The 19,090-nt window shown below is 34.5% G+C and overlaps 1 protein-coding gene across 1 annotated transcript in view; it reads right to left on the bottom strand.

The window, feature by feature from the left end:
- Positions 1-19,090, bottom strand: part of LOC121297721 (contactin-4-like) — a 74,397-nt gene that overhangs the window by 33,718 nt on the left and 21,589 nt on the right. Inside the window, exon 2 of the mRNA XM_041224171.1 lies at positions 2,836-2,970. Within this exon, the coding sequence (XP_041080105.1) occupies positions 2,836-2,890 (55 nt within the window). The 5' untranslated portion in view covers positions 2,891-2,970. The remainder of the gene's footprint in view (positions 1-2,835; positions 2,971-19,090) is intronic.

The following is a 19,090-nucleotide window of genomic DNA, read 5'->3' as shown; positions in this document are numbered from 1 at the left end:
AATGTGTTAAATCTGTGTTGTTTTAAGTAGTGTAAGAATTGCTATCAGTGCGACCACTATATGTTGTTTGTACATCAGCAACAGTAATATTGTGAACAATCAATAAGTGCACAATATAGAAATGCAACCTACACAATTTACCCTGGAGATGTGGCATTGGTATTTATTGTATTAGTGCATGATAGAAAATACTCAATAAAACAAATCTAGACATTGTTATGAGTAGCCATGTTGCAGGTCCCTTGAGGAATTTAATTTACTCCACTAATACAAAGGAAACTCTGTCCAAAGGGAGCTATAAAGGTTTCTGTTTAAAGAAACATAGTAACTAACATAGAGGTGATTTTGCCTCATTGAACAAAAGAACACTAGGGAAATTAAAATTCACTAGATGCATAGCACTCTTCAAAGGGTTATTTCAAAATGTTATAAGTCTCTAGAAACCATAGATGTGTAGTTGGGGTAATAAAAGATGATGAATTCTAATAGTTAAAATGACTTTTATGAGAGCAAGGAGAAGACTTCAGTCTATACTAGCATGGTCATGATAAAAAAAAAATAAGGTACTGCTAAATATGTATGGACTATAGAATGGATTGATTTGTGTGACTGTAACACATATTCCATAGAATGTTATAACTGATCTATTATACAATTACATTTGAGTTACAGTACAGTACTAAATTCACATAACAATAGTTATTTCACATTTTATGTAAAGATGTTGTTGCAAACTTTCTCTACAGAATTTGTTGAAATCAATTTTTAGTGTTGGGTTATTATCATCTCTGTAAACCACTCAGAAAATGCATGAACACCAAAGTAAATCTGAACCCAGATGTGCTTATTGGTGCATTTTATATAAACTATTCAGTCCAGTGCAAAGAGTTGCCCAAATGCACATTGAATACCTAAACCTATATATATATATATATATATATATATATATATATATATATATATATATATATATATATATATATATATATATATATATATGTATGCAACAATATGCAGTATTTTGTGTTTAGCAAGGCAGTATTATTTAAATCAAATATACAAGTGAAAACAAATAGTAAAACTTATAAATATGCTTTCCTATTCCAAAAAACATACACTATTGCTAATAACTATTGTACAATGTCTAAGTTTGAAACTATGATTGGGACTAAATAAAAACTTTGACAACCTGCTAATTGCACTTAACAAAACTGTATTTAATAGCATTTTCTTTTTTTGTATCTTACTTCTACTCATAAAAAGAAAAGACTATTAAACACAGTTTTGTGAAGTGTGATTAGCGGGTTGTCAAAGTTTTGATTTGGTCCCAGACTATGTCTCCTTTCTCAGTGAACCAAGGCGGTGATCAAAAGCTGTATGACATAATATGAGAGAGAATTCCATACAGTATATATCAAAACGCTAGGACAAACACACACACACACACACACACACACACACACACACACACACACACACACACACACACACACACACACACACACACACACACACACACACACACACACACACACACACACACACACACAACACACACACACACACACACACACACACACACACACACACACACACACACACACACACACACACACACACACACACACACACACACACACACACACACACACACACACACACACACACACACACACACACACACACACACACACACACACACACACACACACACACACACATATATATATATAACAACTTTGACTGTTATTACTACAGCTTTGTTTGGGTGAGAAGAAACCAAACTTGTCATTTAGCAATCTTTAATTCACATTGATCAGAATCTTCAAAGTAAACTGTAGTCATGGCTTTCTGCATGAGGTATTCATTGTTATTAATTATACGTTTTACATTATGTGTATGTGTGTGAGTATTTTATAATGAAGTTGTTTTTAATCATGTTTAAATTGTGTGTGAATATGTTTTTATAGTCCTTTTAATGTGCTTACTAATTCAGTTGCTTTAATATGCTTTTATATTAAGTTTCTATACAGTATTGTGTAAGTTTCGAGTTCTTTCATTTACCATCAACAAAACCAGCTATGTGCAGTTTTGCATAGCCTAACACGACTCAGAGTCACAGATGGGTGTTTGAGCTACATGCCAAAAGGCAGGAGATTAGCAGAGATACTGTAAGATGGGGGAGGGAAACTGAAAGACAAGATGGATGCGCCCTGCTAGGTACAACGTGGTATGCAACCTCCCTCTTCCCCCGCAGAGGGAATGTGCAATGATAGAGTGGAAACCCCTAACATTGGACAGAAGTAAGACAAATGGGAGTCAACAATTGTCTCAAAGGCATAAATATCAAACACTGTGAAGTTTTGTCAGTCTTTTCATCTCTTCTGAATTGACTCCATTGATATCCGTGCTTTCTGATACAAACATATCCACAGAGCTGCACTGAGGCCTTGTTCAGTTTAAATCCCGTGCTTATATGATTGTATTGGAGGTATAAGTTTCTTGTATCTAAAGTGTTTTTGAATCAAAAACCATTTGTCAGCTTAATTGTTTTTCCTTACAAAACTATACATGAGCAGCTAATATGAAGTGTTGTAGCAGCTAATACATCACATTCACCCTGTGGTTCTCAAACGGGGGGGGGGCACACAAAGCAATCCAAGGGGAGCGCGAGAGGCATCCAAAAAAAAAAAAAAGATTTTTTTTTTATTTAACATGTGACATGGTATTCTGTAGATGCCTCGGGTGTATTAAAGCAGGTTGATTCTTACTGTAATAAAGAAGAAAGTATGCAGATAATGTTTTGAATCAAAGATAATGAGTGGGACATTGTACCTGCAAGGCAGTCCTTGAATGACAACATTATTAGCAGTTTCCATAGTAACAACATCTTCAGTGTCCAAGGTTAAAGATCCCTCCCATCCAATCACCACAGAACTGAAAATTTCTTCTCCAAATAGTACCTTTTATCTGTAAAATAAAAAAGGGCAATAGATAATGAAAAATACAATCTTGTGCAATTTGTTCAAGTATAGAGAAATTGGCTTGTGATTAATACATAATTCAAGCATTCAAATACATTCAAGCCAAGATAGCAGGCCTAAGGTAGGAACAGAGGATGAGATCATCTGGCACTCATATTTATTGTACTTGAAATGACAACATCCCAAGAGCAAAGAAAGAAAGAAAAAACATTGTAAGCATTACTGCAAAAAAACTAGTACAAATCACTGCCAAGAGCAATGTTTGGTTTTCGCTGAAACTATTTTACATATTTACTCTTTATTACGTTGTATAATCTGGTAATGTAATATATAATTTTTTTGCATAATTGCCTGAAAGTAACTTATATAGAGTAAAATAAAGTCAAAGTGTGACACAGGCTATATTACTCTCTAAAGTACTTGAAGATGTCAGTGTCTGAGCCTGGTAATAAAGACAATAGGAATATATTTTGCAATGCTAGAGCCAGGCTGCTACAATTTTTGAACACACACAGCTGCAGTTATAATCTATGCATGTGCTATATGGACGTGTGGTTCAATACCAAAGTATGAAAGTAATAAAATGTCTTGGAAAATGACAACAATCTGTTAACAAACTTTTCAAATTGTCTGGTTATCTAAGCAAACAAATACTGTGTTTGAGTGTTCTTTTTTATTTGTATTTATTTATTTTTTAATCCAAAACGAAGTCAAATACATTGAAGCACCACACTCAGACACTGTGTTATGTGTTATTATTATGTGGTAGTATTTAGTGAGAAAGCAATTCATTAGAATACGTAAATCTTGCAATTAGAATAAAACGTTTACAATCATAACTGAATTGAATGTGGCTTTTTCAGTTCAGAAAGACACAGACTTAGAAATATCAAATTATTTGTCTTAAACTGTTATCAAACCTCTGAAAAATCTCCAAGCTTAAGACAATTAATCTCCAATTTTTTTTAGCATCTGCCCATGCAGCTAATTCCCAGAGCTTCCGATAAATGTCAATCAAGAATGCAAGCCCATTTCTCTTCAGGCACACGGCAATAAGATCTAAATTAGAAATGCAGTAGGAAATTTGTGAAAGTCAAATATTCCCATATGTTTTATTCCCTTTATAGTATGATTTGATATATTGTAAAGCCCTGCAGGAAGAATTCAATACATTGTAAAACACTATAAGTAGTGTACTTATCAAAATGAATACAGTTGGTACCAACACTAGTTTAATGGTCAAACTTCTATATTAGAATCACATGTACTTATATTTAAATCTAACTTACATACATTGTCTACCCCCAGAAGAACCTTGTCTGATTTATTATACTACTCCATAACTCTAAACCAGTACTACTAATCTGTACATGATACTGGGGAGGTGTGAAAAGTTATCTTCAAGTGATTGTTGTTGATTTTCTACAGATTTATTTTATTAGAATGGATGGTACCACTTTATATTAAGGTGCTGCCTATTAATTTTTTTTATAAATATATAATAGATAACTATGTTATAGAGTGTTAATAAAGCATTATAGATGGTTTATAACCATTCAACTGCCATAGACAGAATTACGTTTAAACATCCCAAAGTATAATAGGTGGCTAAAAACGATCCCCTTTATAAAAAACTTAATTATGTCTATACCTATTGTATGGTTACACATCCAAAGTAGAATAGGTTGATAAAAACTGCCTCGTTTATAGAAACATAACTCTGTCTATGGCTAGTGCTTGGTTATAAACCATATAAATGCTTTATTAACACTCGATAACATAGTTATTAAGCACATATTATATATTTTTTAAACATTTATGAAACATTAATAAGCAGCACCTTAATATGAAGTGTTACCGAATGGGGCTCTGTCAAAGTGTTCCCTTTTATTACTAACCAGATGAGAAAGCTGATTCAATATAAAGGTTCTATTAGTGTTTACTACATCTCATGAGAAATCCATATTGTGCTGCCATGCCAAAAAATTTTTTATTTATTTTTTAATTTGATGGAATTGACTATGCACTTCTATAATCTACTCCCAAGGACCTTCTTTCTTCATTTTCTAAATCACGATTATTGATTTGTTTTTTATTTGTTAACCTCCTGCCTTTTCTTTGTCATTTTTGCCAACAGACATCTAATGAGGCAATCAATAACAGGGATTTTGTTTTGTTTTGTTCCATAAAAGAGATACAGAAAGCAGTGTATTTCTTTCTCATACCAGTGTGTGACAAAGAGCGAATTAAACCGAATCAACACTCCTCCTCTCGACCTGGGAGAGCACTGTACAGCAGGAATTGCGTGCCGCACACTGAATGGTTGGGCAGTTCATTCCGGGGGCAGTCAGAAGCCCGCCATTCAGGAAAGGGAACTAGCTATCGGAGGGGGCGGGGCTGAGGGTACTTTAGAGGGACATGACGCAGTAATCGGTTCCTTTGTTATGGTTGATGGGAGGAAACGAGTAGTGTTTGGAAACTGAGTTAAGTGTTTTTGTCTTGTTTGCAACTGTGTGTTTTGTCTTCACCAGACTGATTAAGCTCGGATCTGGGAGCTGAAGCCTTGGGCCAGCGATTCACCCGGACTTCACCGCACCTGCACTTAACCAGCATCACTGTTCCAGCACCGCACCTGCACTGCGAGCACGTACTGTCCGGAGACGTGTCTGTGTTTGTGTTGTGTCTGTAACTTTGTAATTATTATTTTGGGACTGCAATCCCTTGTTTTGGCACTGTCGATACCCACTGTTGGGTAGAGCCAGCTTTATTATTTAAACCCGGTCAAGGAGACTGTGGAGAAAATTAAAAGAAAGAACTTGAACCGTGGACTCTGTGCTTGTCCTTGTTTGGAGCACCTGCATCACCCTTTCACTGTGCACTGCAGCACACACAAAGTGCTATAACAGTTTCCACCACCAACAGGGGACTCAGTGATCTTTAACTAATCCTTAATTTCCCGTCACGGTATCACAGGAAACCATGTGTTTGTTGCATGGTTATACTACAGGATTTATAGGAAACAAGTCATTTTTAATCAACAATATGTTCCTCTATAAAACAGGCTTACCAGTAACATTTTCAAATGTGATTTATAGGATAGGAGTAACGTCTGGACACACATTCATAATATGTATTCTAAATATCTACTATGTAAACCAAGACGGTCAATGCTCATAATGTCAAATGTTTTCTGTAGGAAAATGTGGAGTGATTTGTCACCAATCATTAAAGCTGAAATCTTAAAAAGTAAGGTTAGTATCTTGGTCTTTGGCAGGTTCTTAATTCCTACATTCTGGTTTCTAAGGCTGTCTGTAGCTAGAGACATGTTCTTCTCCTATGAAGATGTTCTCTTTATCTTATGCAGAATAAAACGTTTGTAAACTAATATTTAAAAACAAGTTTTCTAATCCCAAATCAACCTAGCCTTATACAAAAGTACACTGTGTAAGCATCAAGCTTGGTCAACGCACAGCTACAAGTAGCATTCTATAAAACCATTCTATGGACTGTTCTACTGAGCTTGTGACTTTCATTACTTGTTTTAATGTTGTATATGCTAAATGTATATAACATAAATAATGTGCCACCTTCACCTTCAACAACTTTCACAAAAGAGAGTTCACTGCATCCTGGCTGAAAGAACATCTCACCCTTGAAAGACATTTCAAGTAGATGTCTAACAAGCACCACCGGCTAGCAGCCACTAATGTGGCTGCTTAGGGGATATGATTCATGCTAATTTATGTTCACGCAAGTCATATGTCCCCTTTCCCTGATATAATATCAACTTCCTTTCAACCGAAATAACACTAATGGTAATGTATGTCTTGCCCAGAGGAACGAAAAATCATACATTTCTATTGCCGTTGTCAATGTAAAATTATATTTCCTGTTTGGTTATCATTACACAAGAAGATCATATTCAATAGTAGGCCAACAGTACTGTTTGCTCACACAATCAAAACTGTTTCTTTTAATGATGCATAGGTTGTTTGACATCCTTTGGGAGGATGTGTTTCTTGGTTACAGTCCAGATATTTGAAGTAGTTGTTCATGATCCCCATGATTAATTTATATATACCCAAGAAATATACAGCGGTAATAATTCTTATGCCCAGCTGACACTGGTCGCAGGTGTTCAAAATACCAAGCGGGATGAATCTTGGCTAATGATGCCTGTGAACTATCAATCAGCTCTCTAAGCTGTTCTCATTTTTTGATACAGTTAAAAGTATTACTCAATAAAAAGATCTTAAATTGTTTCTTCATTATTACATGCCGTTACGTACCAACCAAACCTTTTTTTTTTTAAATGGTAGTTACTGTCACATTGGTCTGTAACACTGCTTTATCTATACTTATCTTTGTGGTTATTTTAAGGGTTTTATGTTCTTTACAAAATTGTGTATTTGAAAACTATTCTTCATATAAATTTGTCATGGCCAATAGCATCGTTAAAAGCATTACACTGACAAAAGCGCACCTGGAGCATTATGATGAGCAATCTTCAAGGGAATTGTGTTGAGTAATTGGCAGCAGTTGTGATTATATCGAAGGACATTAACTATTTCATTTTTGACAGGAGGTGAAATGGATGGTGTTTAAATCTAATGATATAGCTCCAGTGAAGGGTGCTTTCAAAGTCACATTTTCTAATAGACATTAAACAATTGTAGGTATAAAACTAGCAATGAATTGCTCAGAACAACAAACTTGTTTCTTGAAAATTTCTAAATTTAAATTGTTGTATTCCTTTCAAAAAAAGTGCATTTTTTGTGAAATAGGATCCTATAACTTTCTGACTACATACACATGAATTTAGGGTACACTTCCCTTAGTTCTCATGGACATCACATCAACCCTCAGAATTGTTATAATCTCTACACCAGTTTATGCATGCTGACTGAACAGAAACATGTGGACATCCATTTCAGTGTGATTTGGAAACCCAACTAGAGTTGTGTGTTTTTAGAGTTCCATAAAACCAGCAATCACTCCAGGTGTCTAGAAGCCGATTTTGATCAACAACAATTTTTTTTTTTTTTTTAATCTTACATCCGTTCTTCAAAAGTGCATCTGCTTATCACACCCACCATTTTGAATTAATTATTGGAATGAGTCAACCCATTGCATTAGTTACCAAGTTGTGCTCATAATTGATTTTTAGTTCCCTTCTCATTTCACACACCCTTGTATCTTTTGGCATGTATTACCAAGAGGTAGCAGCTGGAACAGATGGAGTTCATATATCAAAAGATACTTGAAAGAAAAGAACAGCAGTACAGTGGGAGGCAGATTCTGGTCGCCTGACATCACGATACAGACACAATACGACTTCGCAAACATACCGTGGCTTAAAACCATGTTTTTTCTGACAAAAATATAAAAGAGATCTCTATGCTAGTCAACTGCCAGATGGCACAAGGGTGCAAAATAAATACAAAATGCACCTCTTTAGTGCGACATCAACTAGCAGGCTAATCTATATGGCCAAAGTAATCGATGTGTTTTAAAACCTCTGTAAATTAAATTGTGCAGAAACAGCAAACACCTGCCTTTAATTCCAAAATATCACAGAATTTAGAGTGACTATCCCAGTTCAGTGTGATAAGGCACAGAACAAATTATAAGATACTTTTAGTTTCTTTTATTCAGAAAACAGCAGGAAGATGGTCGCCAAGAAAATCACCCAAATATATTTGAAAAGACATTTGCTTCTTGTAAAATCCTCAAGTAGCCACACATTGCTTACAAGGTGCTGCTTTAACATGTAGGTAATGAAAACGGTTAAACAAGGTTCACATTAATGAGGTCAGGTATTAAAATTCAACAACGCTGCTACCCAGCAAATAGAGGGAATATGCATTTTTCAAACTGTAAATAAAAAAAAAAAACTAAATATCGTGGGGTATAAAAAAATCCACACACCCACACACACACACACACACACTGTCAGTGCAGGGAGGGAACACAGAGAGAGAGAGAGAACCAGAATCACAGTATAGCGTATTCTGTTTCACTTCCTAAATTCCTGTCGGCTAACGCCAGGCTGAAAACACTCAAGCCGCTCACGTTCATTATTCAACACTGGCATATCAGCCCTAGTACTTAGTTGGGATGCTCCATTTACTGGTCCATTTAACTCTCTCTTACTTGTCGTTCCAAGCTCCAAATTCAACGCTGCGTTCCCACTCCTGCACAGACAAATACAAACCACATGCAAACACTGCAAGTTTTTTCTTTTTTAATCTTCTGATAGATTATAGGCTATATTGCCTGTCCGGTTTAAATTGGCACATTGCCGAAATCAACTCTGTGATTCCTATTAATTTATAGTATAGTTTGTCTTGAATATTATTTTTAATACAATACAGGCCTATGTGTTCTAGCTGGCGGAGTAAACTAATTTCGGTAGCTTTTCTTTTTAATGTAGGCTACATCCTTACATAACAAAAAATGAGAGTCTTGTTTTTACACTGAATATGTCTTTACAGTCTCAATGACAGTTTTAGATAGAAGATTAGCCAACTAATGAGCCATAATGGAAAGTTTAATGTGGAAATGTGAAAAACACATAAGATAATGTGTTTAAAAACAAAAACATCAACACTTAGGCTACATTATTTAATGTAGTGAATGACGCAATCAGCAAGCGCTGTCTGTATTTCAAATAAAAGCTCAAATGTCAGCTTTAAAGTTTAATAACTTTGGATGTACACATGACAGAAGCAAACTGTAAATGGTGCAAGAGCACAAAATTATATCCAAATGATTATTATTTTATTTTGAATTTTTTTTGTGTCTGCAATGTGTAGAAACAAAACAATTGCGTTTGTTCAAGGTTGTAATGTTGCTACTGCATCATAAAGAAAATACTGCTGCATAAGGATTAGCTTTCTACCACAGAATATGCTCTTTAAAAAAAAAATGTGTGAGAAGTGGCTTATAAACTGCAAGTACAAACCTTTCTTGTCATGTTTACTTCAAGTTAAAGCTGCCAAATGTCCTGGGGAAATATAAATCAAATGATGTTTTTACAGGTCAAACTGTATGTTACCTCGAGTTTTGTTTTATTAGCTATTACTGATATAAGCAAATACTTGTGGAATGGTTTTAGTAACCTACCGTATATTTTTGTTTTCTTAAACAAAATGACAACTTAGTTGTTACAATAACTTTGAAAACATAAAACCACCTTCACGTGCACAATGCATGTATCCATTTCTTAAGAAAAAGCATGCTTTAACTTATTGATATATGCTACTGTACAGTTTATTTATTTTGGGCTATTGCCTTACACAAAGTAGTTTACAAGGAGTTAGTTTTGCCCATTTGTTATTCGTTAGTTTTAGCACGTGACCTATTAATCCATAGCCAAAACAATTTCTAACTAGGTATTGCTCTCTAGTGGACAGAAAGATGCTTATTAAGCCCCAATGCAGTGACAACGTACCGTAAAACAGACAGAATCGTGTTGTCAGGGGAAATCATAATGACTGCACCTGTAGGTGCAAATGTGACTAATGCAGCTGGTGAAGATATGACTGACACTCTTGCTGTAGAGGAGGGGTGGAGGAGTGGATACAATGACAGCTACAGTATATGAGGGAGATGTTGATCTAGTGGTGGTTTAGTTTGCTGTAGTCAGAGGACATTACTATTTGGGGTAGGTTCATAGTTGTGTGTGGGTATGAGTATGCAGTGTCTGAGAATGTGTGGGTTGTTTGAGTAGCGTATACAACTCAAGGACATTTTGAGTTACCTGTTATATAACATGAACTTTATTCTAGGCTACTGTCTTCCATCTGCACTATTTCACAACTCTCTTCTTCATAAAATAATCTCAAAACCATTCAACTAGGCCAACTATGTACCCAGGTACATTTGGTTGGTTTCACAGACCCTGTTTACCAGTTATCGTGGGCTACCTAATGTTACATTGGGGAAGGTGGTCCACAGTGCTAATCAGGGGAAAAAATGTTATCATCTGTTACTTTTACAGGAAAGACACAACGTTTTATTTCATATTGGAATCATTACATGTTGGAAAAGTTTCAATTGCATGCCACATATGGATAAATCTGTTACGAAGAGACTTAAGATTAAGACAGTTGTTCAACCACAACCGAGAACTAAACCTTGACATTGTTCCAAGCAACCAGATTGTGTTAGTCTTGTTCATTTCTCTTTTCATCTCCATGACTGAACCACTAAACTGGGTAATATTTCTTGCAGTTGAACTGACTGCACACAGTACGCAATATAATGTTCTACAATACTAAATCACAAAAAGGAAGGATATTTTGAACCTTGTACTGTGTTGCTCTCCATTGGGAATCCCATTTAATACATTATAGAATACTGGTTTGCATAACCCAAGAAAAAAAAAAAAAAGCCAAATATTATCTGTGTTCTACCCTCCTTGTTTATTTATTTTTAATTTAAAGTACAGTATTATATTATTATTATTATTGATGTGCCAACTATATGTATGCATGCTTCACAGGTTAATATATTTAAAATGCTCCTTTTGCCACACTGAAAAATGTGCAAGATTCAATCAGAAAACAAATGCAAAGGTGCATAAAGCTAAAACTGTAATACAGAACAAGAATAGACTACAGTGTGCATTTGCATTGCATATCCATTTTACATTTGTATGGTAATCAAAGAAAGATTGAAAATACTGATGTCAGCCAGGTGAAAAAAGCTATATAGTATTATAAAAGTTCTTCCCTACAATAATAATAATAATAATAATAATAATAATAATAATAATAATAATAATAATAATAATAATTGCAAGACCCCAAAAATATACTTACAGACTGGTTACGTTCAGTCACTTTTTACACAAGTCAGCATCACTCCCATTGTACTGATCAACAAACTAAGTTGAATTTAAAGCTATTTGATAATGAAATCATTGTCTCATCTAGGACAAGATGCGTAACTGCTATCTGCTGAGCACATGTGTCTTCACCAACCATAATCAGAAAACACACTTCTTTATTCTGTATTCCTCAGAGAATCCACACAATTAGCACATGAATCAGACCTCAACAAGGGCTCTACATATTCATGGGGAGACACCTTAAAACACAAGCCTAAAGAAACATTGAGAATTGCCATTACTGTGTTCAATAAGCTGGCCTACTGATTAAAATGATAACAAGGAATTGCTTTGAATTAATGTGCTAACTTGGATGGAGTCACTTTAGAAGTTCCGGGCTTATCTCGCATGTTTTGAACCATTCAAAAGTAATTCAAGTAGAGAAAGGTTCTGATAAAAGAGATTACCTCAACTGTATACACCAATCTGCTAAACACATCATTGCTCAATGAAATGAATAGAACCTCAGCACAGAGAGCAACTTTGTAATGCATATCTTGTAACAAAAACACAAACGCTAATTCATATGCATAGTCCTTTAAGATCTGAAGATTATTTTCCAAGAATCTGAGAATTCTCTTTGAAGTTGTTAATATACCTGTAATGGGATGCCCATTGTGTTTAGACAGGGATATAATCAATAACACATGGAGTTCTGGAATTTGCAAACAGCTTTTGCCGCAATAGATGATTAACCAGCAAATCATGCCTAAACAACACAAGCACGATCCTACTCAGTGGTAACTATGTATTAACCGTTTAACATTCAGTTATACGAATGAATTAACATTTACGCTATTAATTATATAAGATCTTGCATTCAGGATAATTAATTTTGTAGCAACATAAATGTGCTCTATATGTAGGTAGAGAAGTAATGAAAGAAAATATATCTAATTTGGAAAAAAGGAAAAAAAAGAGGCAGTGTGGTCCAGTGGTTAAAGTCCAGGGCTTATAACCCACAGGTCACTAGTTCAAATCCCACCGCTGCCTCTGCCTGACACACAGTGTGACCCTGACCAAGTCACTTGACCTCCTTGTGCTGCATCCTGCGGATGAGATGTTAAATCAATGTCCTATTGTAAGTGACTCTGCATAAAATGCTGAGTTCACAGCCTACCTCTGTAAAGCGCTTTAGAATAAATATAAAATTAAAGATGACGTCTACGAATAACAGCACTGTCTGTATAGAGGTCTGCAATTAAGGCTGGACAAGCTGTTTTTTGAGGACTAAACAAAAAGTATTAGCCAATTGAACAACATTCAAGGCATCACCAAGGGTACAGGAGAGCTAAAAACAAACTAAACAAACCTGAATGTTGTGCAACTGTGCATTCATTCATTCAGTAAGCACGTTTCCAAGGTTTTTCAGGAGCAAATCATACAGGAATGCTTATTTATATACAGGATGTATCAGAGAGATGACCAAATCTGCACGTTATAAACCAAGGATGTGTACACAAAAGCATGCCATTACTGCATTGAGAAACCTTGAAAAAAGCCTGGAATAATAATTAGGACCTTTTCAGGTTTTCGCAGCACGGGAGTTAACCTTATTTCTTAGTCATGATGCATGCACTAAGTAGGAGGAAACAGTTGCCCTGCACACCAGTTCCACTGGGTCTGCATGACTAAGTATGATTAATGCAAACAACAAGAGGGGCATTAGTGTTCTATTGCTGTAACCATAAATACAATTGTTATTATTTTTTCATGATGGATAATAATATGTTTATATAGATTAGGATCCTTTTTTAACACTAAATATCCTGTATTGAGGTGGTTCTCAAGCTAAAAGATGTGGTTGCAGCCACTTATTTTATTTTTTCATTAGCAACTAAACCTAATTCAAACAACTGCTACAACTATTGCATTCTCCAGCCGTTATTTGACGGCTGGAGATGTCCTCTACATTGGACGGTCCCATTTAATGGGCTATAAATAGGACAACTATTGCATTGAAATGTCCATTAATGCTTCATTTAAAGTATTCAAAGTAGTCATTTAAAGAGTAACCTGTCTTCCCATGCAAACAACAATGCAGTCACTCTCTCAATTGAATTTTACTCATGGAGAGTTCAAAAATAATAATAAACAATTGTTTCTGTGACAGAAACTAGCACTCTGAAAATCTGTGATGGGATGCAACTCAGCTAGAAAAGGTAACCACTTGGGTATAGATTGCCTACAATGTTATTCTTGACAGAGGGGCTGATATTGACTTGTGTTGTATTTTCTGGTCACTGACAAGAGATGATACTATAAATACATTTCTTCGTATTCGCCGATTTTAAAAAAAATAAATAAAAAAAAAGTACTAGATGTTATTCATGAAGGAAAAACAGCAATATCTTACCTTATTTGGATTCAGCCCTTCTGCTAATGATTCTATTACTAAAAACTGGTTTGTTATCTGCGGATTGAACAACGACCTTAAATGCAGACAAAAATAAGCAACAACTGTTCCTTTTATAGGCTTGTTACTTCACTTTATTCAAATCAGTCAGGTGTTCTGTAATCCAATGCAGTATCACTGTGAGCCAATGCAGGGATTAAACTATATGTACATGGAACACATTATTTTATCTTAAATTTGAGGTGGGGAGATTTTTTTTTTGGGGGGGGGGGGGGGGGGGGGGGTTCAATTAGCAGAATCCAATAATTATACATTCCATATTGTCTAAACACATAACTATATCTTAATGTTAATTAAATGTAGATTGTTGCAGTGAATAAAGCAATTTTCGGAACTTTTTTGTCCTTCAACTGTTGTAAAGTAATCAAATCATGAGGTTTTTAAAACTGAAGAGAGTTTGCCATTCCTCTCAATTTACGGCTTAACAGCTGTTGCAAAAGGCCTATAAAGGTCTGGTATGTGTATCACTTATTTTACAGCTCTGTTTGAAATGTTATGAGCCCAGACCTACTGTGCAAAACCTTACTGGCTCTTTAGTACACTTTTTTTTTTTTAATTTATTTATTTATTTTTTTCAAAAGAGGAGTTTACCTTAATATACAATTTTAATCAAAAGAAACTAATCAAGAACTCTAGCTCAGCAAGCCAAATGCTTGTAAATGTCATTTTTGAGAATGCCATGCTATGAAATGAAGTTCAAATTCAAAAGCTCTCCCTCCAGAAGCAAAAATGAATTTGAACTCCAGGTACCAGATTTTGAAATTATTGTAATTGGTATTTTTACCCCTGAAATTGGTATAAAATAATAATATCTGGAAAAAAATCAGTACATTTATACCATTTTATTAACCATTTAGGCTAGATAGTCTTATTCAATAAAGCAAAACAGACACAAAAGTTTTCTTTTTTTACATTTTATTTTTGTATGAACAATAAAAACAAATTAATACACACACGCATATATATATATATAGTTTGTTTTTGTTGTTTATGCAATGTCCTTACTCTTTAGTAAACATGTAATGAACGTTTACTAAATTTGGATGTTAATTTGGATGTTAATTTGGATGCACAGATGGGTCTCAATTTACATGCATTTTATTCCATGGTTTATTGGTTAACATTAATTTTACTTGTTACTATTCTCCTGCACTAATCTACCACTCTGCTGCTGATATTCTCGCTGATATGCTGTCTGTCTAATCCTTCAGGTTCTTGACATTACTTTCTCTGTGCTGTCCTTACAAAGGTACCGCAAAATTCTTCTATCAGGACACTGCACTCTGATTGGCTATCATATTATTGTTAATAAAACAGTGAGTAATCATCTCCCTACACCGAAACCCTAACCTTAAGGTCAGTATCCTATACTGCAGTCATTACACATCTGACATAGTTCATTTTTGGCAGTGAATGGGCGTTTTTGTTACTTTAAAAAAAGTGACCAGAGGTGTTCTGACAGGAACATTTCGCGGTACCTTTGGAAGCACTGCTTCCTTTGCGCTACTACTGTACTGGTTACATTGTATTACTTAAAGGGGCAGCAGTACACGCGCTTTGAAAGTCCCGCTGATAAGCCTGTTATCCCGAATAACCTGAGTTTTAAGGCCAATTGAACGAGAACTAATCTTTCATGTCTGACTCATTGCACAGGGCACTGATACTGTAACAAACTGCACTTGGTAATTTTGAAGGAATGAATGAACGATCCGAGTTCAGTCACATGAAATGACAGTGTCGAGTTATCCACTAGTCTTTTTAATACTTTGTATCCCGGTGGTACTGATAATAAGTGTCGAGTAAAGCATGATGTCGAATTAAAATAATAACAGGCAGAATGCAAATATTTTATATGGAGAAAATTCAGGACCAAGACCAAGACCTGTCGAATTAAACAAAGGTGTTGAGTTATCCACCAGTGACCCGAGGTTGACTGTGTGTTTATATATATATATATATATATATATATATATATATATATATATATATATATATATATATATATAAGAACATATAAGAACATAAGAAAGTTTACAAACGAGAGGAGGCCATTCAGACTTAGCAACTATACAAACCATGATATAATCGTATATTTTTATAAAAAAAAAATGTATCATGATATTAAAAAAAAATGTATCAGGTATGTTTTTTTTTTCCTTATTAATGATAATAATGGAACAAATAACTATTATTTTATTTATACATATTTATTTTGAGAAAATACTCGAGAGTGGTGTCATTATTGTTCATAAAAACCCTGAGAATAAAAGTGTATTCTGTCATTGCAATCACTCAGGTGAGACACTGTCTTGTAATTTACCCAAGCATCAATATTTTTCAACAAAACTTTCAGGTTCAGTATTGTACGGTCCCCCGGGTCATAGAATAACACATTATACATGTACCACTAAGTAGAATACATAATAAACAAAATACTAAAAAACAAAAAACAAAAACAAAAAAAGATTGTGTTAAAACAAAAATCGAAAAGTTTGTATGATTTCTGAAATTGTTTATAATGTTCCCCCAGACTGTTCTCAAAAAAAGGCTCTCCAATATGCTACTGTAAAAAAAAGATGTTTTGTGAATTTTTACAGGAAGCGTCAAATGCAGCCAAAAAAAGCATAGTCCTGGGGGAGCATCCCACTGAAAAATACTTGGTTCTGCAAGAGCTAAGCTTGCTGTATCATTATCAGAAAGGTTTTCAAGAATGCTATAAGACCACCCCCTGTTTTTACACACCACAAAATCACAGCTGAACTAGTTTTTATTTGAAATGGTTTTTATTTATTTATTCAAAGTCTTTCACAGGAAACATCCAGCCTGCTTTTATAGATCTTTAACCCAAATGAAGACAATACAAAGCCACAGAGGTCATAAGGGAACAAACATTATGTCTCAAACATCAGGTTTCCAGAGCGGCTGACTGTTACTGGCTTCTTATTTTTAGCCTTCAAGTTTCAATACATTTCAGCAACTGTGATATTTAAGATCCAGTTTTACTGGAATTATCAACTCTCTCAAAATAGTATATATATATATATATATATATATATATATATATATATATATATATATATATATATATATATATATATATATATATCAAGAAGACTGTAGAGAGAAATTGCTTCACTGAATTAGTACGATTAGCAGATACATAATCCACTTTACATCAATGCTCTCATGATACCCACTGGATTATTTACTTTTATGAACCATTCCTGATCACGTTCTTCAGACATATGCCACAAAACCACACTGTTCGGATTTCACGGCTTGTGTTTTTAACCATCAGCACTTACTTATGCTATCGGATTGGAAAGCAGATTTGTTTTAGTTAATTTACAATGAATTATTTATAATACATTGCAGTCAGCAACTTGTTTTCATGTCTACCTCTGCAGGAATATATTTGACATGCACATGACTCATATCTCAAAAATAATTGTACTGGATTGTAACAGTAAGCCCTATAAACATAGAGAAAGTTGCAGTACAAATTGTTCGCAGCAGGATGGAAAAGCTCAGAATATTTTAATATTTTACTTTTTTTCTGTTTAACAAAAAAAAAAAAATAGTATCGATAATCAATACTGTGCACTTAATCAACTAGTATGGAAACTACTGTGCTACTGAACATCACAAAATAGTGTAAATCTGTTCTCTGTATTTAATATCAGTGAGCAGGTGTTAGACTACCCAAGTGCAGAAAATGACTTTGGGCTTATTCTTACTAAAAAGTTACATTAATCCTGAATTCTGCCTACAGTGTTTTGTTAAAGCCCATTTGCCTAATATTTCATATACAAATCAGTCTGAAGAAGGAAATCATTCACTCATCATTTACAGGGAGATTCACTGCATTAATATTTAAATATACACGTTATACCTTTTTGCTCCATTATAATTGCTCTCCAGGGGAATTTAAAATCAAGTGTACCAAATGGATTGTTTTATATGCTGGTATAGCTAAAACATTTGTTGAATGTATACATGTAAATAGCATGTTAAAAAGTAATTAATAAGTAAATATTTTTCTATTGCATTTTCCTCAACCCCTTTTAACCGTATATACTTAAAGATGTTCATCTTTCAAATCAAAGGTATACCCACCAGCATCCGCAACCATTTCTTGCTGCTATGGCCGTTATTATTGTCGCTTCAAAAGAAAAGCCCTACTCTCCACATATTTAGCATACAATAACAGAAATAGTAAGGTATGACCTAGAATAGACCATTGCCTATGGTGATTTGATTTGAACAGTTAGCAAGAAACATCCAGAAAAAGACAAGTTCAAATGTTTAATTGTCAAAGACTAAAACAGGCACTCATATACATTTGCATTGTTGCAATTCCCCCTCACAATTATTAATGTCATTTTTTCATCAATCTTCACTTTGGTAAAATTTTCCCAGCATTATCGGGTTGACAGTTGCTGTTAACTTTTCAGCAAGTTTTGGTGAACGCTGTATTTAGTCATGTATCTTATCCCATGTTTAAAATGCCTGCTAACCTGGAAATAAAAATATGTTTCAACTACTGAATTCCAAAGTAATAATCACAAATGAGTCAAACATTCCACAACTGCCTCATTTGATCTTATTAAACTGATTTTAATACCACTGTTGATTAAATCAACAACAGGTGTCTTTCTGCCCTTACATATTTTTTTACAGACAGAGGTGCACTAAAGAGACTTGCATGATTTTCATGACATTGATTCTCAGATGTTCAGTATTAGATATGCCATCTTATAGCTCAGTTGAATAGACCACAATGTGACCAAGTGTTGG

The sequence above is a fragment of the Polyodon spathula genome, chromosome 23 (assembly GCF_017654505.1).
Source record: "Polyodon spathula isolate WHYD16114869_AA chromosome 23, ASM1765450v1, whole genome shotgun sequence".
In the NCBI taxonomy this organism is placed as follows: domain Eukaryota; kingdom Metazoa; phylum Chordata; class Actinopteri; order Acipenseriformes; family Polyodontidae; genus Polyodon; species Polyodon spathula.
Note: the sequence above shows the minus strand (reverse complement) of the source record. Positions and strands in the feature narration are given on the sequence as shown.